At 45.7% G+C, this 24,000-nt stretch overlaps 1 protein-coding gene across 1 annotated transcript in view; it reads left to right on the top strand.

Moving 5' to 3' along the window:
* PRMT3 (protein arginine methyltransferase 3) overlaps window positions 1–24,000 on the top strand; it is a 130,944-nt gene that overhangs the window by 45,450 nt on the left and 61,494 nt on the right. Inside the window, exon 11 of the mRNA XM_075326667.1 lies at window positions 21,503–21,581. Coding sequence (XP_075182782.1) covers window positions 21,503–21,581 — 79 coding nt within the window. The remainder of the gene's footprint in view (window positions 1–21,502; window positions 21,582–24,000) is intronic.

Below are 24,000 nucleotides of genomic sequence, written 5' to 3'. Positions count from 1 at the left end.
ACTTGCTCCGTCCTTCCCTGTGGCCGGCTGATCGATCCACGTCCTAAATAAGCGCCTCAGCTTCAAGGATTTAGAAATTAGTTTTAAACTCGAGAACCCCTTATACAAGTCCTTATATGAGGGGCTGACTGCACCCCACCAGCGATGGATTACCCGTCAGTAACCACTAGCGTGGCTGAATAGATATCTTGCTCCCTGTCCTTTGTTAGTCTGTCTAGCTTTGTTTGGATTTTGTTTTTGTGGAGGGTATTCTGTAGCTACAGGATGCACCATAAGTGTCTTGATAGCTGGGAACACTGACACTAATGGACAAGTAGCGCCTTTGTATCTGCCAGCAGTGGACCACCCTTATTATTCTATCACAATCTGTATTAAAAATGAAAAATAGAAATCTTACAATTTTCTCACTGACTACTAGGGGTTTTTAAACTCTAAATTCCTGTTGTTTCCAGGAAGAACACCTGTACATAGTCATAATAATCGGAGCCCAAATCCATCCGGTTGTTTCTGGAAACAACACCTGTACATATCCATAATGATCAGAACACAACCCCTTTTTATTTCAGGAAATAACACATGTACATAATGATCGGAGCTCAACCCCATCCTGTTTCAGGAAATAACACCTGTACATAGCCACAATAATCGGAGCCCAACCCCATCCTGTTGTTTCAGGAAACACCTGTACATGGCCATAATGATCAGAGCTCAACCCCTTCCTATTTCAGGAAATAACACCTGTACATAGCCATAATGAGCAGAGGCCCAACCCCATCCTGTTGTTTCAGGAAAGAACACCTGTACATAGCCATAATGATCAGAGCCCAACCCCTTCCTATTTCAGGAAATAACACCTGTACATAGCCATAATGAGCAGAGCCCAACCCTTTCCTATTTCAGGAAATAACACATGTACATAATGATCAGAGCCCAAACCCATTTTGTTGTTTTAGGAAAAGCACCTGTTTCAAGAAACAACACCTGTACATAGTCATAATGATCAGAGCCGAAACCCATTTTGTTGTTTTAGGAAAAGCACCTGTTTCAAGAAACAACACCTGTACATAGTCATAATGATCAGAGCCCAACCCCTTCCTATATCAGGAAATAACACCTGTACATAGCCATTATGATCGGAGCCCAACCCCTTCCTATTTCAGGAAATAACACATGTACATAATGATCAGAGGCCAAACCCATCCTGTTGTTTCAAGAAACAACACCTGTACATAGCCATAATGATCAGAGCCCAACCCCTTCCTTTATCAGGAAATAACACCTGTACATAGCCATAATGATCAGAGCCCAACCCCTTCCTTTATCAGGAAATAACACCTGTACATAGCCATAATGATCGGATTCCAATCCCATCTTTTGTACTGAAACATTTAGTGAGCCTGTGAAGAGGTCATTGTGCAGGAAGGGGGAGGAGGTCAGCTATGACATCACATACTGTGATTGGCAGATCCTATATCACATATGTATACATAGGTGCTACCTTTTATTGAAATCCTGCCTTTGCTTATAATGAGTCTGATGAAAACTGTTCCATAAAGGGAACCTGTCAGAGGTGCAATATGCACTCAGAGCCACGAGCAGTTCTGGGTGTGTATTGCTAATTCCTGCCTAACTGTCCCTTTATATAGTAGCATAGATAAAGAGATCTTTAGAAGAAATGTTTCTAAAGATTCTTTATAACATGCTGATGAGGCCAGCGACTAGTCACAAGGGCGTTAGTCTGCACTCACAACTGCTCGTGGTTCTGGATACATACTGCACCTGACAGGTTCCCTTTATAGGACTGGAATTCCATTTACTAATTTTATGGGGGGGGTTTCTAAGACGATCTATCCTTTTCTGATCACCTTCCCTTTCACTCTTTAGGACGACTCCTCTCTTAGTAAATTGGCCATTTTAATAATTGGGGGTCCCGCTGACTCTTCGGAGCCGCTGCTCCTGCAGAGAGCGGTGAGGTCGCCCATTAGTCTGCCGGAGGGGCTCGGATTGATGACCCTTTCACCCCCTGACTTCTTTTGCCAAGATCGTTACCGGTCTTCATATTTTCTGGGGTTTCATAGTCTGTTTTCTAGGGTACATTGTAGCCACTTCAATGGGATTACAGAGTGTGATGTCCTTACCTGACCACTTTTACCGAGTGTGATGTCCTTACCTGACCACTTTTACCGAGTGTGATGTCCTTACCTGACCACTTTTACCGAGTGTGATGTCCTTACCTGACCACCTTTACCGAGTGTGATGTCCTTACCTGACCACCTTTACCGAGTGTGATGTCCTTACCTGACCACCTTTACCGAGTGTGATGTCCTTACCTGACCACCTTTACCGAGTGTGATGTCCTTACCTGACCACCTTTACCGAGTGTGATGTCCTTACCTGACCACTTTTACCGAGTGTGATGTCCTTACCTGACCACCTTTACCGAGTGTGATGTCCTTACCTGACCACTTTTACCGAGTGTGATGTCCTTACCTGACCACCTTTACCGAGTGTGATGTCCTTACCTGACCACCTTTACCGAGTGTGATGTCCTTACCTGACCACCTTTACCGAGTGTGATGTCCTTACCTGACCACCTTTACCGAGTGTGATGTCCTTACCTGACCACCTTTACCGAGTGTGATGTCCTTACCTGACCACCTTTACCGAGTGTGATGTCCTTACCTGACCACTTTTACCGAGTGTGATGTCCTTACCTGACCACCTTTACCGAGTGTGATGTCCTTACCTGACCACCTTTACCGAGTGTGATGTCCTTACCTGACCACCTTTATCGAGTGTGATGTCCTTACCTGACCACCTTTATCGAGTGTGATGTCCTTACCTGACCACCTTTACCGAGTGTGATGTCCTTACCTTACCACTTTTACCGAGTGTGATGTCCTTACCTGACCACTTTTACCGAGTGTGATGTCCTTACCTGACCACTTTTACCGAGTGTGATGTCCTTACCTGACCACTTTTGCAGCCATTTTTTACGTTTTTTTGGGTGAAAGCCTCTTGAAATACTTCCTTCCTGACCTTTCCGACCATTCTTCTCCTTCATTATTCTTCTCGCGGCTTCTTGCAGTTCCCGTCTTTTCTGCCGCGAGTCTTTTTTTTTTTTTTTTTGCTGAGGCCATTAATCTCCTTATCATGGGAATATCTGATATCTTGTTGTGTCAAGGTCTGCACTCGCTGAGGATAGATTTGCATTTCCCTGCACCCTTTATCATTGCTCTGTAGAGAGTCTCGGTTCTCGCTCCCCATCCGCCCGTTATCACCCGTCACATAGAAGACTCTGCTGTATTACTTAGCGGAATCTGCATTTATAAAATGCTTGGAAGAAAAGACGTCCAAGCTAAATACTTCCGCCTGAAGATCCAGCGGCTGACAGCAAAGGACTTCTGCAGTCCTACTTCTTAATGAATGCATAATAAGAACTTAAGGAACTTTTGTTTGCACTTTCAAGGGTTTGTCACTGTGTTTCAACTCTACAGGAAATTCTGCCGCCCTTGCAGAATACAGGCTGTCGCACATGGGAGATCTGTACTCTGCACCAATAAAGACTCCACTAACTCGTCCATCCCCTCTAATAGAGAACAATATGGGTGCAGGGTCACGTTACTTTTGTAACCGCCAAAAATCCATCTTTGTTTCGGCACGTCCATATTGCAAATTGCGGTTCCTTCGGTGATACACCGCCGCAATTTGCAAATTTCATGTTCTGTTGTTTTCAATTAAAGCTGAAATTAGATTCTCGGTTTATTTGCTGGCAGCTGTTAACATTGCATCGCTCCTCATAAACTCTTCCTTGCCCCTCCAAAAAAAAAGCACCCTAAAATTAATGAGCAAATGTTTTTGTCTGTTTGTTTTTTTTTTAAAGGGCACCAATCATCAGGATTTTCCTATATTACCTAAAGCCAGTGCTATACTGGCACTATCAGGCTGATTCTATACATACAGTGCTATACTGGCACTATCAGGCTGATTCTATACATACAGTGCTATACTGGCACTATCAGGCTGATTCTATACATACAGTGCTATACTGGCACTATCAGGCTGATTCTATACAGTGCTATACTGGCACTATCAGGCTGATTCTATACAGTGCTATACTGGCACTCTCAGGCTGATTCTATACATACAGTGCTATACTGGCACTATCAGGCTGACTCTATACATACAGTGCTATACTGGCGCTATCAGGCTGATTCTATACATACAGTGCTATACTGGCACTATCAGGCTGATTCTATACATACAGTGCTATACTGGCACTATCAGGCTGATTCTATACATACAGTGCTATACTGGCACTATCAGGCTGATTCTCCACATACAGTGCTATACTGGCACTATCAGGCTGATTCTATACATACAATGCTATACTGGCACTATCGGGCTGATTCTATACATACAGTGCTATACTGGCACTATCAGGCTGATTCTATACATACAGTGCTATACTGGCACTATCAGGCTGATTCTCCACATACAGTGCTATACTGGCACTATCAGGCTGATTCTATACATACAATGCTATACTGGCACTATCGGGCTGATTCTATACATACAGTGCTATACTGGCACTATCAGGCTGATTCTATACATACAGTGCTATACTGGCACTATCAGGCTGATTCTATACATACAGTGCTATACTGGCACTATCAGGCTGATTCTATACATACAGTGCTATACTGGCACTATCAGGCTGATTCTATACACACAGTGCTATACTGGCACTATCAGGCTGATTCTATTAGGCTGATTAGTAGGACCCCCCTATTGAGATTTGCCGTGACGTTGGCAGGGGTGGCTCAAAAAATTGATCAATTATTTACTAAAAATCTCATTTTTTTATTGTAGTACAGTTGGAATAAATCTGTGAATTTTCACTTTTTATATGATGCATGCCAATTTCAGATCGTGCTGGCTCCCCTCTCTCTCTGATTCTATACATACAGTGCTATACTGGCACTATCAGGCTGATTCTATACATACAGTGCTATACTGGCACTATCAGGCTGATTCTATACATACAGTGCTATACTGGCACTATCAGGCTGATTCTATACATACAGTGCTATACTGGCACTATCAGGCTGATTCTATACAGTGCTATACTGGCACTATCAGGCTGATTCTATACAGTGCTATACTGGCACTATCAGGCTGATTCTATACATACAGTGCTATACTGGCACTATCAGGCTGACTCTATACAGTGCTATACTGGCACTATCAGGCTGATTCTATACAGTGCTATACTGGCACTATCAGGCTGATTCTATACATACAGTGCTATACTGGCACTATCAGGCTGACTCTATACATACAGTGCTATACTGGCGCTATCAGGCTGATTCTATACATACAGTGCTATACTGGCACTATCAGGCTGATTCTATACATACAGTGCTATACTGGCACGATCAGGCTGATTCTGTACATACAGTGCTATACTGGCACTATCAGGCTGATTCTATACATACAGTGCTATACTGGCACTATCAGGCTGATTCTATACATACAGTGCTATACTGGCACTATCAGGCTGATTCTCCACATACAGTGCTATACTGGCACTATCAGGTTGATTCTATACATACAGTGCTATACTGGCACTATCAGGCTGATTCTATACATACAGTGCTATACTGGCACTATCAGGCTGATTCTATACATACAGTGCTATACTGGCACTATCAGGCTGATTCTATACATACAGTGCTATACTGGCACTATCAGGCTGATTCTATACAGTGCTATACTGGCACTATCAGGCTGATTCTATACAGTGCTATACTGGCACTATCAGGCTGATTCTATACATACAGTGCTATACTGGCACTATCAGGCTGACTCTATACATACAGTGCTATACTGGCGCTATCAGGCTGACTCTATACATACAGTGCTATACTGGCACGATCAGGCTGATTCTGTACATACAGTGCTATACTGGCACTATCAGGCTGATTCTATACATACAGTGCTATACTGGCACTATCAGGCTGATTCTATACATACAGTGCTATACTGGCACTATCAGGCTGATTCTATACATATAGAGCTATACTGGCACTATCAGGCTGATTCTATACATACAGTGCTATACTGGCACTATCAGGCTGATTCTATACATACAGAGCTATACTGGCACTATCAGACTGATTCTATACATACAGTGCTATACTGGCACTATCAGGCTGATTCTATACATACAGAGCTATACTGGCACTATCAGACTGATTCTATACATACAGTGCTATACTGGCACTATCAGGCTGATTCTATACATACAGTGCTATACTGGCACTATCAGGCTGATTCTCCACATACAGTGCTATACTGGCACTATCAGGCTGATTCTATACATACAGTGCTATACTGGCACTATCAGGCTGATTCTATACATACAGAGCTATACTGGCACTATCAGACTGATTCTATACATACAGTGCTATACTGGCACTATCAGGCTGATTCTATACATACAGTGCTATACTGGCACTATCAGGCTGATTCTCCACATACAGTGCTATACTGGCACTATCAGGCTGATTCTATACATACAGTGCTATACTGGCACTATCAGGCTGATTCTATACATACAGAGCTATACTGGCACTATCAGGCTGATTCTATACATACAGTGCTATACTGGCACTATCAGGCTGATTCTATACATACAGTGCTATATTGGCACTATCAGGCTGATTCTATACATACCGTGCTATACTGGCGCTATCAGGCTGATTCTATACATACAGTGCTATACTGGCACTATCAGGCTGATTCTATACATACAGTGCTATACTGGCACTATCAGGCTGATTCTATACATACAGTGCTATACTGGCACTATCAGGCTGATTCTATACATACAGTGCTATACTGGCACTCTCGGGCTGATTCTATATATACAGTGCTATACTGGCACTATCAGGCTGAATCTTGTACATACAGTGCTATACTGGCACTATCAGGCTGATTCTATACATACAGTGCTATACTGGCACTATCAGGCTGATTCTATACATACAGTGCTATACTGGCACTATCAGGCTGATTCTATACATACAGGGCTATACTGGCACTATCAGGCTGATTCTATACATACAGTGCTATACTTTCACTCTCGGGCTGATTCTATACATACAGTGCTATACTGGCACTATCAGGCTGATTCTATACATACCTGTAGTGGTCAGCTCGGATGTTTAGGTTTTCAAATCCAAGAAAGTAAAGTTTAAAAATTCGGCAGCTTCTTGAGTGACAGCTGCAACGGAGCAGATAATATATAGTGGGCATTCATATGGATTCCCGCCCCCCTGCCTGTTGTTCCTCCCTCTCTCTGTTCTCTATGCTAATTTTACTATTCACTAAGATGGTGTCGGAGTTGGCGCCTGCACATAGCGCTTATCTCCGGCGCCATCTTTGTGAAGATCGTGTTACCCCCAGCTATTCTATTTTGTGGCTGGGAGGGCGGCGCACGCGCCCTTGCTTCTTCTGCAATCGTTGTGACCTCAGGGTCGCACGCAATCACAACAGAAGTGGAGCGCGCCCCCTGAAACAGCTGATCGGAGGACGCGACAGACCAGAGGAACAAGCCGACAGCAGCGTGCCAGCGACATGAGCATCAGATCGCATGGCACGGGGTCGAGTGAGGTAAGTTCACAATGGACTCGCCTAACCCTGTGATGTCAGCGCCGCTCTGCTGGCACGGTGTCCTCTTCCGCAGCTAATCGTGTCCTCCGATCAGCTGTTCTCCACTTCTGTTGTGACCACGCGCTCTCCCGCGGTCACAACGAGAGCACAAGTGAGGGCACCGCACTCAGCCGCAAAATAGAATAACTGAGGATAACATGATTTTCACAAAGATGGCGCCGGAGATAAGCACTATGCGCCGGCGCCAACTCCGACGCCATCTTAGTGAAGAAATTACTGAGTAGTAAAAATTAGCATAGAGAACACAAAGCGGGAGGAACAACAGGCAGGGGGGCGGAAATCCGTATGAATACCCACCCATGTATTATCTGCTCTGTTGCAGCTGTCACTCAAACAGCTGCCGAATTTGTTTAAACTTACTGGATTTGAAAACCTAAACATCCGAGCACCTGTACAGGTATGTATAGAATCAGCCTGATAGTGCCAGTATAGCACTGTATGTATAGAATCAGCCTGATAGTGCCAGTATAGCACTGTATGTATAGAATCAGCCTGATAGTGCCAGTATAGCACTGTATGTATAGAATCAGCCTGATAGCGCCAGTATAGCACTGTATGTATAGAATCAGCCTGATAGTGCCAGTATAGCACTGTATGTATAGAATCAGCCTGATAGTGCCAGTATAGCACTGTATGTATAGAATCAGCCTGATAGTGCCAGTATAGCACTGTATGTATAGAATCAGCCTGATAGTGCCAGTATAGCACTGTATGTATAGAATCAGCCTGATAGTGCCAGTATAGCACTGTATGTATAGAATCAGCCTGATAGTGCCAGTATAGCACTGTATGTATAGAATCAGCCTGATAGTGCCAGTATAGCAGTGTATGTATAGAATCAGCCTGATAGTGCCAGTATAGCACTGTATGTATAGAATCAGCCTGATAGTGCCAGTATAGCACTGTATGTATAGAATCAGCCTGATGATCACAACACAAAGAGGTGATCAAGTGTTGTTATTTAATAAGAGTCCGAATTAGCCTGGTACAGTATGTATAGGAATAGGGAACGGGTGCAGGAAAGTAAGGGGATGGCCGTGTATCATTCCGGATCTGGAGCGGAGGACCGGCTTTGGGTAATTGCTGCACTTCTCTAATGTCAGCGCTGTGCCGTCCAGCCTCATAGTGAACAGCCAAGTGCTGGCGGACGGTTTGCTTAGTGGAGATACATTGTCACCATTTCTGGTTAGCGGGGATACATTGTAGCCATCTCTGGTTAGCGGGGATACACTGTCACCATTTCTGGTTAGCGGGGATACATTGTCACCATTTCTGGTTAGCGGGGATACATTGTCACCATTTCTGGTTAGCGGGGATACATTGTCACCATTTCTGGTTAGCGGGGAAACATTGTCACCATTTCTGGTTAGCGGGGATACATTGTCACCATTTCTGGTTAGCGGGGATACATTGTCACCATTTCTGGTTAGCGGGGAAACATTGTCACCATTTCTGGTTAGCGGGGAAACATTGTCACCATTTCTGGTTAGCGGGGCTACATTGTCACCATTTCTGGTTAGCGGGGAAACATTGTCACCATTTCTGGTTAGCGGGGATACATTGTCACCATTCCTGGTTAGCGGGGCTACATTGTCACCATTCCTGGTTAGCGGGATACATTGTCACCATTCCTGGTTAGCGGGGATACATTGTCACCATTCCTGGTTAGCGGGGATACATTGTCACCATTCCTGGTTAGCGGGGATACATTGTCACCATTCCTGGTTAGCGGGGATACATTGTCACCATTCCTGGTTAGCGGGGATACATTGTCACCATTCCTGGTTAGCGGGGCTACATTGTCACCATTCCTGGTTAACGGGAAACATTGTCACTATTTCTGGTTAGCGGGGATACATTGTCACCATTTCTGGTTAGCGGGATACATTGTCACCATTTCTGGTTAGCGGGGATACAATGTCACCATTTCTGGTTAGCGGGGATACATTGTCACCATTTCTGGTTAGCGGGATACATTGTCACCATTTCTGGTTAGCGGGGATACATTGTCACCATTTCTGGTTAGCGGGGATACATTGTCACCATTTCTGGTTAGCGGGGATACATTGTCACCATTTCTGGTTAGCGGGGATACATTGTCACCATTTCTGGTTAGCGGGGATACATTGTCGCCATTTCTGGTTAGCGGGGATACATTGTCACCATTTCTGGTTAGCGGGGATACATTGTCACCATTTCTGGTTAGCGGGGATACATTGTAGCCATTTCTGGTTAGCGGGGATACATTGTCACCATTTCTGGTTAGCGGGGATACATTGTCGCCATTTCTGGTTAGCGGGGATACATTGTCACCATTTCTGGTTAGCGGGGATACATTGTCACCATTTCTGGTTAGCGGGGATACATTGTCGCCATTTCTGGTTAGCGGGGATACATTGTCGCCATTTCTGGTTAGCGGGATACATTGTCACCATTTCTGGTTAGTGGGGATACATTGTCGCCATTTCTGGTTAGCGGGGATACATTGTCGCCATTTCTGGTTAGCGGGATACATTGTCGCCATTTCTGGTTAGCGGGATACATTGTCACCATTTCTGGTTAGCGGGGATACATTGTCACCATTTCTGGTTAGCGGGGATACATTGTCACCATTCCTGGTTAGCGGGGATACATTGTCACCATTCCTGGTTAGCGGGGATACATTGTCACCATTCCTGGTTAGCGGGGCTACATTGTCACCATTTCTGGTTAGCGGGGATACATTGTCACCATTTCTGGTTAGCGGGGATACATTGTCACCATTTCTGGTTAGCGGGGATACATTGTCACCATTTCTGGTTAGCGGGGATACATTGTCACCATTTCTGGTTAGCGGGGATACATTGTCACCATTTCTGGTTAGCGGGGATACATTGTCACCATTTCTGGTTAGCGGGGATACATTGTCACCATTTCTGGTTAGCGGGGATACATTGTCACCATTCCTGGTTAGCGGGGATACATTGTCGCCATTTCTGGTTAGCGGGGATACATTGTCACCATTTCTGGTTAGCGGGGATACATTGTCACCATTTCTGGTTAGCGGGGATACATTGTAGCCATTTCTGGTTAGCGGGGATACATTGTCACCATTTCTGGTTAGCGGGGATACATTGTCACCATTTCTGGTTAGCGGGGATACATTGTCGCCATTTCTGGTTAGCGGGGATACATTGTAACCATTTCTGGTTAGCGGGGATACATTGTCACCATTTCTGGTTAGCGGGGATACATTGTCACCATTTCTGGTTAGCGGGGATACATTGTCACCATTTCTGGTTAGCGGGGATACATTGTCGCCATTTCTGGTTAGCGGGGATACATTGTCGCCATTTCTGGTTAGCGGGATACATTGTCACCATTTCTGGTTAGCGGGGATACATTGTCGCCATTTCTGGTTAGCGGGGATACATTGTCGCCATTTCTGGTTAGCGGGATACATTGTCGCCATTTCTGGTTAGCGGGGATACATTGTCACCATTTCTGGTTAGCGGGATACATTGTCACCATTTCTGGTTAGCGGTATACATTGTCACCATTTCTGGTTAGCGGGGATACATTGTCGCCATTTCTGGTTAGCGGGGATACATTGTCGCCATTTCTGGTTAGCGGGATACATTGTCACCATTTCTGGTTAGCGGGGATACATTGTCACCATTTCTGGTTAGCGGGGATACATTGTCACCATTCCTGGTTAGCGGGGATACATTGTCACCATTCCTGGTTAGCGGGGATACATTGTCACCATTTCTGGTTAGCGGGATACATTGTCGCCATTTCTGGTTAGCGGGATACATTGTCACCATTTCTGGTTAGCGGGGATACATTGTCACCATTTCTGGTTAGCGGGGATACATTGTCACCATTTCTGGTTAGCGGGGATACATTGTAGCCATTTCTGGTTAGCGGGGATACATTGTCGCCATTTCTGGTTAGCGGGGATACATTGTCGCCATTTCTGGTTAGCGGGGATACATTGTAACCATTTCTGGTTAGCGGGGATACATTGTCACCATTTCTGGTTAGCGGGGATACATTGTCACCATTTCTGGTTAGCGGGATACATTGTCACCATTTCTGGTTAGCGGGATACATTGTCACCATTTCTGGTTAGCGGGATACATTGTCGCCATTTCTGGTTAGCGGGGATACATTGTCGCCATTTCTGGTTAGCGGGGATACATTGTCACCATTTCTGGTTAGCGGGGATACATTGTCGCCATTTCTGGTTAGCGGGGATACATTGTCGCCATTTCTGGTTAGCGGGGATACATTGTCACCATTTCTGGTTAGCGGGGATACATTGTCGCCATTTCTGGTTAGCGGGGATACATTGTCACCATTTCTGGTTAGCGGGGATACATTGTCGCCATTTCTGGTTAGCGGGGATACATTGTCGCCATTTCTGGTTAGCGGGGATACATTGTCGCCATTTCTGGTTAGCGGGGATACATTGTCGCCATTTCTGGTTAGCGGGGATACATTGTCGCCATTTCTGGTTAGCGGGATACATTGTCGCCATTTCTGGTTAGCGGGGATACATTGTCAGCATTTCTGGTTAGCGGGGATACATTGTCGCCATTTCTGGTTAGCGGGGATACATTGTCACCATTTCTGGTTAGCGGGATACATTGTCACCATTTCTGGTTAGCGGGGATACATTGTCACCATTTCTGGTTAGCGGGATACATTGTCACCATTTCTAGTTAGCGGGGCTACATTGTCACCATTTCTGGTTAGCGGGGATACATTGTCACCATTTCTGGTTAGCGGGGATACATTGTCACCATTTCTGGTTAGCGGGGCTACATTGTAGCCATTTCTGGTTAGCGGGATACATTGTAGCCATTTCTGGTTAGCGGGGATACATTGTCGCCATTTCTGGTTAGCGGGGATACATTGTCACCATTTCTGGTTAGCGGGGCTACATTGTAGCCATTTCTGGTTAGCGGGATACATTGTAGCCATTTCTGGTTAGCGGGGATACATTGTCACCATTTCTGGTTAGCGGGGCTACATTGTAGCCATTTCTGGTTAGCGGGATACATTGTAGCCATTTCTGGTTAGCGGGGATACATTGTCACCATTTCTGGTTAGCGGGGCTACATTGTAGCCATTTCTGGTTAGCGGGATACATTGTAGCCATTTCTGGTTAGCGGGGATACATTGTCACCATTTGTGGTTAGCGGGGATACATTGTAGCCATTTCTGGTTAGCGGGGATACATTGTCGCCATTTCTGGTTAGCGGGGATACATTGTCGCCATTTCTGGTTAGCGGGGATACATTGTCACCATTTCTGGTTAGCGGGGATACATTGTCACCATTTCTGGTTAGCGGGGATACATTGTCACCATTTGTGGTTAGCGGGGATACATTGTCACCATTTCTGGTTAGCGGGGATACATTGTAGCCATTTCTGGTTAGCGGGGATACATTGTCACCATTTCTGGTTAGCGGGGATACATTGTAGCCATTTCTGGTTAGCGGGGATACATTGTTACATCTTGTGGATAGCGGGGATACATTGGGGCTGTCACTCGGCTCATCTTTATCCGACCTGTCTGGGATTATTCGATTCTACAACTAAAGGCATAATTACACTGCATTGAGGGCAATAAAGCTAGACCGCACATAAAGATGATTTTATGGGTCATAATGTAAAAATAAGGACCTTTTTAATTTCCTGACCTAATAGATTTAATGCGTTTTTCCTTGGTCTCCAGGTCTGGTGTGATCACCGTTATTAATGCAAAACAACAACTTTCTGATCTATAGAGAAAAGTAGAAATTGCCTCTTAGTGTGCAGCGACAATCCTGGGGCCGCATCACATAAGGGCTTGTATCCAACATCAAACCGCGGGCCCACGGCTAATACGAACGGCTGCTGATAAGTCTTTGGCTTTACCCAGAAATAAACGAGATAGGATGAGGAAACTTTACATTTCTTCCACACACTCTCCACTGATGACAACACACGTCTTACATCAGTATTCCAAGTTGTAGGGAAGCCTGTGTGCATGACGCGTCCTACGTCAAACACATTTGCCGGTATTGAGGTCCTGCGCTGGCGCACTACAACACTTTAATCTGCCCTGCTCAGGGCCGATCAAAGTGCGCCTGCGCAGGACCTCAATGCTGGCAAATGTGTTTGACATAGGACGCGTCATGCACACAGGCTTCAGAAGAAGGACAAAGATATGCGAAAGAGGAGGCGCCGGTACTGGACAACGGAAATGCCCATATGACCCAACTCCACCGCAAAAAACGTTTAGGTGAGTATTATAAAGTGATTTTTACTTTCTACACAGCGGCCTGGGCTCTTATACACAGCATGGTAGAATGCTGTATATAAGAGCCCACTGGTGCTGGCTGCAGCTTAGAGGGTAAGAAACTGGTGACAGGTTAACTTTAAATCTGCAGCATGTCAATTCTTGCAGTTTTTGCTGGAGATTTCACTCATTCTAATGAATGGGAAAACGCTCCATAAAAAAATGCACTAAAAACACAGCAAAACTGAATGTTTTTGACACTGTTTTTCCTGCAAGACATGTAGAAATGGTGCACCAAATACTAAACGTGTGCACATACCCTAAGGCTAGGTTCCAATAGGGCGTTTGTGCTCAGGTTTTGCCAGGAAATAACCCACGGTTTTCTTGCTGTGGTTTTGCACTTCCTCATTGGTTTGTATGAGTAAAAAAAACCACTGTAAGGCTATGTGCCCACGGGGACAGTGTCCTGCGGTTATATCCGCAAGACATTCCGCAGGTGCTCCCAGAAATCCGCAACAGAACTTTCTCTGTTTCAATGCTGCGGATATTCAGCGGAATGTCGTGCGGATATGGTGCGGACATTCTGCATTGAGGATACAGTACCATGGCTTCGGCACTGCATCCTCAATGCAGAACAAGTGCTGCAGTGATCGGGGTGCTCATACCTACCTCCATCATGCAGCACCTCGCTTTCCGGCGGCCGGGTCCCTGTCAGGCAGCGTCTGGTTCACTGTGCTGGAGGTGGGCGGGCCTGAAGTAGCTCCGGCTGTCACATGACCGGAGCTCGTGCAGGCCCCGCCCACCTCTTCCTTCCTGTACCTGGCTGGATCCACCGCGCTGCTGCTACACCGGACGGAGAAAGTGACTCGGGTCTCTATCAAGGCAGGTAAGTATATGGGACCCTGCAGAGAAATCCGCAACAATAATTGACATGCTGCAGATTTTTCCGCACGAAAATCTGCACGATTTCCGCTGCGGAAAAATCCGCAGCGTGGGCACAGCATTTCCCAAATGCCATAGAAATGGCTGGGGAGTAGCTCTGCTGCAGATTTCTGGAAAATCCGCGGCTTTTGCGGGAGAAATCCGCGGCAAAATCCTAACATACATAGCCTAAGGCTGTGCGCACGCTGCGGATTTACCATGGATTTGCTGCAGAAAATGTGCCTAATATTGCTGCAGTCATTCCCCATCAAAACCTATGGGTTTTAAAAAATGTTGTGCGCACACTGCGTTTTTTTTTTATACCTGCGGATTTTCCGCTGCAGAATTGAGCATGTCACTTCTTTTCTGACTGTGGTTTTTGACATAGATAATGGTAAAAAACCGCAGGAACCAACCCGTTGCAAAAACGCAGGTGCAGTTTTACCGCGTTTTTTTCCGCGGGGGCAGTATTCTGCTAGAGGGTTAGATTTTTCTTAAGAAAAGTTCCTTTTCTAGTGCGCACATAGCCTAAAATCTCGGCAAAATCGGTGAAAAGAATTGACATGCTCATTCTTTCAAAAACAGAGCAAAATTGACAAAACAGTCAGGAAAAAAAAACGCAGGTGGTTTGTGTGTGTGTGTGTGCATGAGATTTGAGGAATCTCATAGACTTTGCTGGGACTGAAGGCAGCAGTTTATTACCATGGATTTGCATAAAACCAAGGCAAAAACCATGCTAAAAAAAGCTGCAAAAACACCCTGTCTGAACATAGCCTAAGATTATACTGTATGTACACATTGTGCATTTGGTTGCAGAAATTTCTGCCTCTGTTGGCAGGAAATACGCAACTCATAAAATGTTCATTTTTGATGCTTTTTTTTTTTGCATGTTTTTCATTGCTTTCAATGGTAAAAACTGCACAAATAATTCACATGTTGCAGAATATTTTCTGCATCAAATCTGCAAGGAAAAAAAAACAGTCAACATGTGAACAAAACTTTAGGACTTTGCTGGCAGTTTTTGTTACAAAACTGCACCAAAAAAAGGCAATAAAAATGCACTGTGTACACACAGCCTTACAGTGAATGTAAATATTTTCCTTTACCTCTACACTGGATACATTTGTTACAAACCCTCAGCTGTTTTTGGATAAATGATGATAAAATGAAGGACAACATGTGCAACAAAGTTGCTGGACAAGGCTTTATACAATTAATCTTTTAAGGGGTTAATAATTGAAGGGGTCATCCAGTACTGTCTGGCGCTGAGGATTTCTGCCTTGGTGCCGATGACATTACATCCCCGCACCGTGTGCACAATCGGCAGGTATCACACATGAGTCCATTAATTAACCGCACAACTGTATGATACCTCCCAAACATCACGGCAGGAGTGTAGGGTCATCGGCACCAGTCCCTTTCACACCGCCAGGTCACTCCGTTGATGTATGTTTTCTATTTTTCCGTTATTAGGGTGCAATGTTTCCGCTGTAGTGTACCGTGCTCTCGGAGCAGGTCTTTTACCTGCGGTCCCGTTGACGCAGGTAAAAAACTGCCATGAGCCTCGCTTTACTTTACAATCTTTTTTGGATATTTTCTATTTTTCCGTTATTAGGGTGCAATGTTTCCACTGTAGTGTACCGTGCTCTCTGAGCAGGTCTTTTACATGCAGTCCCATTGCCGCTCTTGTATCACCTTCATGAGCCTCGCTTCACTTTACAATCCTCTCTGGATATTTTCTATCTTGGTGCAATGTTTCCGCTGTAGTGTACAGTGCTCTTGGAGCCGGTCTTTTACATGCAGCACCGTTGCCGCTCTTGTATCACCTTCATGAGCCCCACTTCACTTTACAATCTTTTTTGGATATTTTCTATTTTCCTGTTATTGGGGTGCTATGTTTCTGCTGTAGTGTACCGTGCTCTCGGAGCCGGTATTTTACATGCACCCCCGTTGCCGCTCTCGTATCACCGCCATGAGCCTCGCTTCACTTTAGAATCCTCTCTGGATATTTTCTGTTTTTCCGTTATCAAGGTGCAATGTTTCCGCTGTAGTGTACCGTGCTCTCAGAGCCGGTCTTTTATACGCAGACCCGTTGCCGCTCTCGTATCACCGCCATGAGCCTCGTTTCACTTTACAATCCTCTCTGAATATTTTCTATCTGGGTGCAATGTTTCCGCTGTAGTGTACCGTGCTCTCGGAGCAGGTCTTCTACACGTAGCCCCGTTGCCGTTCCCTTATCACCGCCATGAGCCTTGCTTCACTTTACAATCCTCTCTGGATATTTTCTGTTTTCCCGCTACCGAGGTGCAATGTTTCCGCTGTAGTGTACCGTGCTCTCGGAGCAGGTCTTTTACACGCAGCCCTGGTGCCGTTCCCTTATCACCGCCATGAGCCTTGCTTCACTTTACAATCCTCTCTGGATATTTTCTATTTTGCCGTTATCGGGGTGCAATGTTTCTGCTGTAGTGTGCCGTGCTCTCGGAGCAGGTCTTTTACATGCAGCACGGTTGCTGCTCTCGTATCACCGCCATGAGCCTCGCTTCACTTTACAATCCTCTCTGGATATTTTCTGTTTTCCCGTTACCGAGGTGCAATGTTTCCACTGTAGTGTACCGTGCTCTCGGAGCAGGTCTTTTACACGCAGCCCTGTTGCCGTTCCCTTATCACCGCCATGATCCTCGCTTCACTTTACCATCCTCTCTGGATATTTTCTATTTTGCCGTTATCTGGGTGCAATGTTTCTGCCGTAGTGTGCCGTGCTCTCGGAGCAGGTCTTTTACATGCAGCACCGTTGCTGCTCTCGTATCACTTCGCTTCACTTTACAATCCTCTCTGGATATTTTCGTTGACGATTAAGTTGTTACATTTGTTGAAATGGTTTCATGTGACGCTAATGTGCTACATTGTCGCTCGGGTGACTCCTGCACACGAGGTGACGCCGGGCTCTTTTGCAGTAATTAATTTTGAAGGTGGTGACTGGGGGCTAAACAGAAAAAAAAATACAGAATGTCGCCCCAGAGCATTGTGGGAAAGGTGTCAGGTATAATTCTCTTCCAGATGGCTCCCCTACAGGTGGAGCAGCCGCCTGTGAAATTACATTGTGAATGGCCCTGCATGTGAATAATAAGACGGGGCCATGGACTGCGCAGGCCGCCCCCATTGTGTGGAGCTAAAGTCTCCGTCTCAGCTGTGGCAGAACTACAACTCCCAGCATGGAGTATCAGGAAGGCTCCAATGTCTACAGAGCACCAAAATGAAGTCCGCTGGAGCTGCGTTTATCCCGTATTCTGAACATATGGCACACAAGCAATGCAAATAGCTGTAAATAAAAATCTTCTATGGTTTTGTGTCCAGCTCCTTTGCAGAGCGATGTCTCCTTGGTTACAGACTGACAAACATCTCTGTTTTTGATACTTATGTGCTAAAGAAGAGCAAAAAGACCTGTGCGAGACCTGGGGAAGAGACGCATCTTTCCAACATAGAAATCGCCTATTGTGGACACACTGAGCAAGATTTCAGCTCTGAAGTTTGCAGAATAGTGAGTGCAGCTCTTGAGTATAATACAGAATGTTACTCAGGATCAGTAATGTATGTACACAGTGACTGCACCAACAGAATAGTGAGTGCAGCTCTGGGGTATAATAATGGATGTAACTCAGGATCAGTACAGGATCAGTAATGTATTTGTACACAGTGACTGCACCAGCAGAATAGAGAGTGCAGCTCTGGGGTATAATACTGGATGTAACTCAGGATCAGTACAGGATAAGTAATGTATGTACACAGTGATTGCACCAGCAGAATAGTGAGTGCAGCTCTGGAGTATAATACAGGATGTAACTCAGGATCAGTAATGTAATGTATGTACACAGTGACTGCACCAGCAGAATAGTGAGTGCAGCTCTGCAGTATAATACAGAGTGTAACTCAGGGTCAGTACAGGATAAGTAATGTAATGTATGTACACAGTGACTGCACCAGCAGAATAGTGAGTGCAGCTCTGCAGTATAATACAGAGTGTAACTCAGGGTCAGTACAGGATAAGTAATGTAATGTATGTACACAGTGACTGCACCAGCAGAATAGTGAGTGCAGCTCTGTAGTATAATACAGGATGTAACTCAGGATCAGTACAGGATAAGTAATGTAATGTATGTACACAGTGACTGCACCAGCAGAATAGTGAGTGCAGCTCTGGAGTATTATACAGGGTGTAACGCAGGATCAGTATAGGATAAGTAATGTAATGTATGTACACAGTGACTGCACCAGCAGAATAGTGAGTGCAGCTCTGGAGTATAATACAGGATACTCTTGCCTTCCTACCTTCTATATATACTATGAGGTTTGCAGTCCTATGTGACCAGCACTACAGTGTTATACAGTATATCACAAGGATACCTCTCTCCGCCGTCCCCTACTCTCGGTGCTGATACATTTTGCTGCATAGAAAGGTGAAATGTAAAATGATTCTGTTGCGGATGAAATCTATTACAAAGTTTAATGTGCAGCAGTATATAGGGAATTATCCTCGTGGAGACAGATATAAACAGATTGCCTGGAGCCCATGATATAATTTCGGCAGTGAGCGGCGCATTATGCTGTGGCCTTGATGTTCTAGAACAGAGGGTGAAGGGTCCACACCGAGGGGTGAAATTGGACTCAGAAATGTGAAACTTTTGTTTCCGATCCCTATAGATGGAAATAGTCTGGGTGGGGGGGAGGTGAGGAGGGGATTGGGGGTGTAGAAAGGGATTTCGGGCGGGCGGGGGGGCGCTTGGGGGGGACACGTGAGATCTATTTTGCAGCAACCATAATTGAAAGTGATAAACCTCGAGCCAGAGGTTTTGTATGGGGAGCAGCTATTACCTTGCAGAAACCTATTACAGTGCCCCCTGCTGGGGCTAATAATGCAGATGGTCTCCGGCGTCAACCACCGAGCAAGATAAGAGACTGAAAATAAAATCCCCAAGAAATAGATGTCCTCGAGTGCTTCATAGTGGTCTTTCTGGAAAAATAGTGTGGATTGTGTCTGGTGTAGCTGTGCAACTCCAGTTACATTAATGACCCGTAATACCAGATACAACCTGTATAGAAGTGTGGCGCTGTTTCTGGAATATGTCAGCCATGGTTTTACATCCTTGTTAAAGGTTCATGTTACAGGATGCCAAGATGGTAAAGTGTACCCTATATAAAGCATAGGGAACTTTAGAAGGTTCCCCAGTGGATATTTTTGGGTAGTACTTGTACATACAACCACTTTTGCAATTTACTGCTTATTAAAATTTTCATCCGTTCTTGAGATATTAAGTTTTATTTTGTTTATAGCTCGTTGCCTTAGAGACCGACCACTGCTGCTATCTACACTGAAGCTGGCTTTAATTAGGAGGGAACAAAATGCATTGGAAATCCTGGCCAGCTTCAAAATGGCGCTTACAGGCTCAATAGACAAGAGCTAGTAAGCGCTGCACATGTTTTGCAGATGTGGTCTGTCTCCAAGACAACGAGCTGTAAACAAAAGAAAAATATAAACAGATGAAAATTTAAAGGAGCAGTAAGTTGTAAAAAGAAATATCGGACAATATACATTTAAACTCTTTAATGACTGCTTCAAATCCAACCACATCCCTATAATGGGGCTTTGCAGAGACCCTCTGAATGAAGGTCAATTATACACAGCACCCCACCATTCATTGTCTATGGGACTAACCAGGAAATAGTAGCACTGTACTCGCCTATCCCAATAATGGGGCTCTGCAGATACCATCTAAGTGGAGGAAAGGAAGGATATACACAGCACCCCACCATTCATTGTCTATGGGACTAACCAGGAAATATTAGCGCTGTACTCGCCTATCCCAATAATGGGGCTCTGCAGATACCCTCTAAGTGGAGGAAAGGAAGGATATACACAGCACCCCACGATTCATTGTCTATGGGACTAACCAGGAAATATTAGCGCTGTACTCGCCTATCCCAATAATGGGGCTCTGCAGATACCCTCTAAGTGGAGGAAAGGAAGGATATACACAGCACCCCACGATTCATTGTCTATGGGACTAATTGCAAAATATTAGCACTCTACTTGCCTATCCTGATAATGGGGCTCTGCAGAGGCCCGCTAAATGGAGCAAAGGGCGGATATACACAGCATCCCACCATTCATTCTCTATGGGACGACTAACCGGGAAATATCAGAGCTGTACTCACCTATCCCTATAATAGGGCTCTGCAGAGGCCCGCTAAATGGAGCTAAGGTCAATCATACACTGTACCCCACTATTCATTGTCTATGGGACTAACTGGAAAATATTCGTGCTGTACTCGGGTATTTCAGGCAGTGTACATAGGAGCACATGCTCTTATTGAGATGGATCTCTGCAGATCCTCTGGGGGTTTCAGTGGTCGGACCCCCAGATATCAGTATGTTATTCCCTATCCTATGTATTGTAGATGACTTGGTCTATTCCCGTAGGACAAAAAGAAGTTATTGCATATTTCCCGGCGCCCTGACTTGGCTCTTTCCTTGCATCTTGCAGCCATCTTACCCTTCGCTTTCTTCTCTTTCCGCAGGGTTACTTCCTGCTGTTTGAGTCTATGCTGGATTCCGTTATTTATGCAAAGGACAAGTATCTGCACGCCGGAGGAGCAGGTTTGTATGGAAATTTCCATGGTGCGCGGGAACATTGCGGGACGGTGTGAACCCTCAGCTGTAGATGGAGTTCCGCTCGGCTGGGAATGTTCCCTCCACAGATGAGCGATGGAGCCATTAGTGCTCGCTGTAAGGCGCTCAGGGCACTTGTAGTCTGCTGGCCTCAAATGGGTTATTTAAATGTAGGGTGTAACTCCTTCAGATCCAGGGCTTTCCAAGGAGAGACCAACAATCCATCTAATCTGCATGGAGTCTCCGACTGACCTCCAACAATGGATGTCGGGGGAGAAAAGAATCAGACACTCGAATTTCTTCATTGAGTATAGAACCCACATCAAAAAGTATGAGATGGGAGTACCCCCTTTTAATTATTTAAATTGTGGAAATGCAATGAGAACAGAACAGTCTGGTCCGGAGCAGATGAATGGCCCCTAATAGGGGAGAACCAGAGGAGCGTGAGGAACATCGGACCTCATTGATGTTGCTTCAGTGGGATCCACACACAAAATTAGCCAATAAATAATTGATCATTTGTTTAGGCTGGAAAGCCATCATTGTACATAAAGTAGATCACCCTTATGGACAGCATTATATGAAGATACCCAAAATACAGGACGATGGCACGTGCACTCATATTTGCATTCGGGGACATTCAAAAGCCTGTCTGGTTCTTTCCTGTCAATTCAGCTCAGCTTGGAATTTACAGACTGGAGTAACATGTATCTTCTGCTTTTTCTCCTATTTTAGAAAATGTTAGGACATGTCTCTCCTGTTTCCTAAGGCTATGTTCACACGTCCGTTATTTTGTATCAATCACAATCCGCTGCTCTGAGAAACAACGCAATCCGTTTGGCGGATTCTGTTGTTTCCCGTAGACTTGTACGAGCGGCGGATTGTGACTGATGACCCTGCGTTGCACCCGCCGCGTGGCGCATCAGTCGTTTAGTGACTGACCGTCGGGCGGGAAAGACGCAGAATGCAACGTTTTTTGTAGTGGCAAAAAAATGCAGCCGTCAGGAGGCATAATGTATGTCTATGGTGCTGGATTCCCGTTGTCATGCGTCAGGTGATGGATTCCAGGGCAGGATTCCGTCCCACTCTACTGAGCATGCCCAGGTTTGAAATCGTGTGAAATCATTCCTGGTCTCTCCTCTCTTCTCTCTTCTCTCCTCTCTTCTCTCCTCTCTCCTCTCCTCTCTTCTCTCCTCTCTCCTCTCTCTCCTCTTCTCTCCTCTCCTCTCTTCTCTTCTCTCCTCTCCTCTCTTCTCTCCTCTCTTCTCTCTCTCCTCTTCCTCTCTCCTCTCCTCTCTTCTCTTCTCTCCTCTCCTCTTCTCTTCTCTTCTCTCCTCTCTTCTCTCCTCTCTTCTCTCCTCTCTTCTCTCCTCTCTTCTCTCCTCTCCTCTCTCCTCTCCTCTCCTCTCTCCTCTCCTCTCTCCTTTCTCTCCTCTCCTTTCTCTCCTCTCCTTTCTCTCCTCTCCCTTTCTCTCCTCTCCTCTTCTCTCCTCTCCCTTTCTCTCCTCTCCCTTTCTCTCCTCTCCTTTCTCTCTCTCCCTTTCTCTCCTCTCCCTTTCTCTCCTCTCCCTTTCTCTCCTCCCCCTTTCTCTCCTCTCCCTTTCTCTCCTCTCCCTTTCTCTCCTCTCCCTTCTCTCCTCTCCCTTTCTCTCCTCTCCCTTTCTCTCCTCTCCCTTTCTCTCCTCTCCCTTTCTCTCCCTCTCCTCTCCCTTTCTCTCCTCTCCTCTCCTCTCCCTTTCTCTCCTCACCTCTCCTCTCCCTTCTCTTCCTCTCCTCTCCTCCCCCTTTCTCTCCTCTCCTCTCTCCCCCTTTCTCTCCTCTCCCTTTCTCTCCTCTTCTCTCCTCTCCCTTTCTCTCCTCTCCTCTCCTCTCCCTTTCTCTCCTCTCCTCTCCCTTTCTCTCCTCTCCCTTTTCTCTCCTCTCCTCTCCTCTCCCTTTCTCTCCTCTCCTCTCCTCTCCCTTTCTCTCCTCTCCTCTCCTCTCCCTTTCTCTCCTCTCCTCTCCCTTTCTCTCCTCTCCTCTCCCTTTCTCTCCTCTCCTCTCCCTTTCTCTCCTCTCCTCCTCCCCTTTCTCTCCTCTCCTCTCCCTTTCTCTCCTCTCCTCTCCCTTTCTCTCCTCTCCTCTCCCTTTCTCTCCTCTCCTCTCCCTTTCTCTCCTCTCCTCTCCTCTCCTTTCTCTCCTCTCCTCCCTTTCTCTCCTCTCTCCTCTCTCTCTCCCTCCTTCTCTCTCCTCTCCTCTCCTCTCCCTTTCTCTCCTCTCCTCTCCTCTCCCTTCTCTCCTCTCCTCTCCCTTTCTCTCCTCTCCCTTCTCTCTCTCCTCTCCTCTCCTCTCCCTTTCTCTCCTCTCCCTCTCCCTCTCCTTTCTCTCCTCTCCTCTCTCTCCTTTCTCTCTCCTCTCCTCTCCCTTT

This window comes from Anomaloglossus baeobatrachus, chromosome 10 (genome assembly GCF_048569485.1).
Source record: "Anomaloglossus baeobatrachus isolate aAnoBae1 chromosome 10, aAnoBae1.hap1, whole genome shotgun sequence".
In the NCBI taxonomy this organism is placed as follows: Eukaryota; Metazoa; Chordata; class Amphibia; order Anura; family Aromobatidae; genus Anomaloglossus; species Anomaloglossus baeobatrachus.
This window is presented reverse-complemented; position numbering and strand designations above follow the sequence as displayed.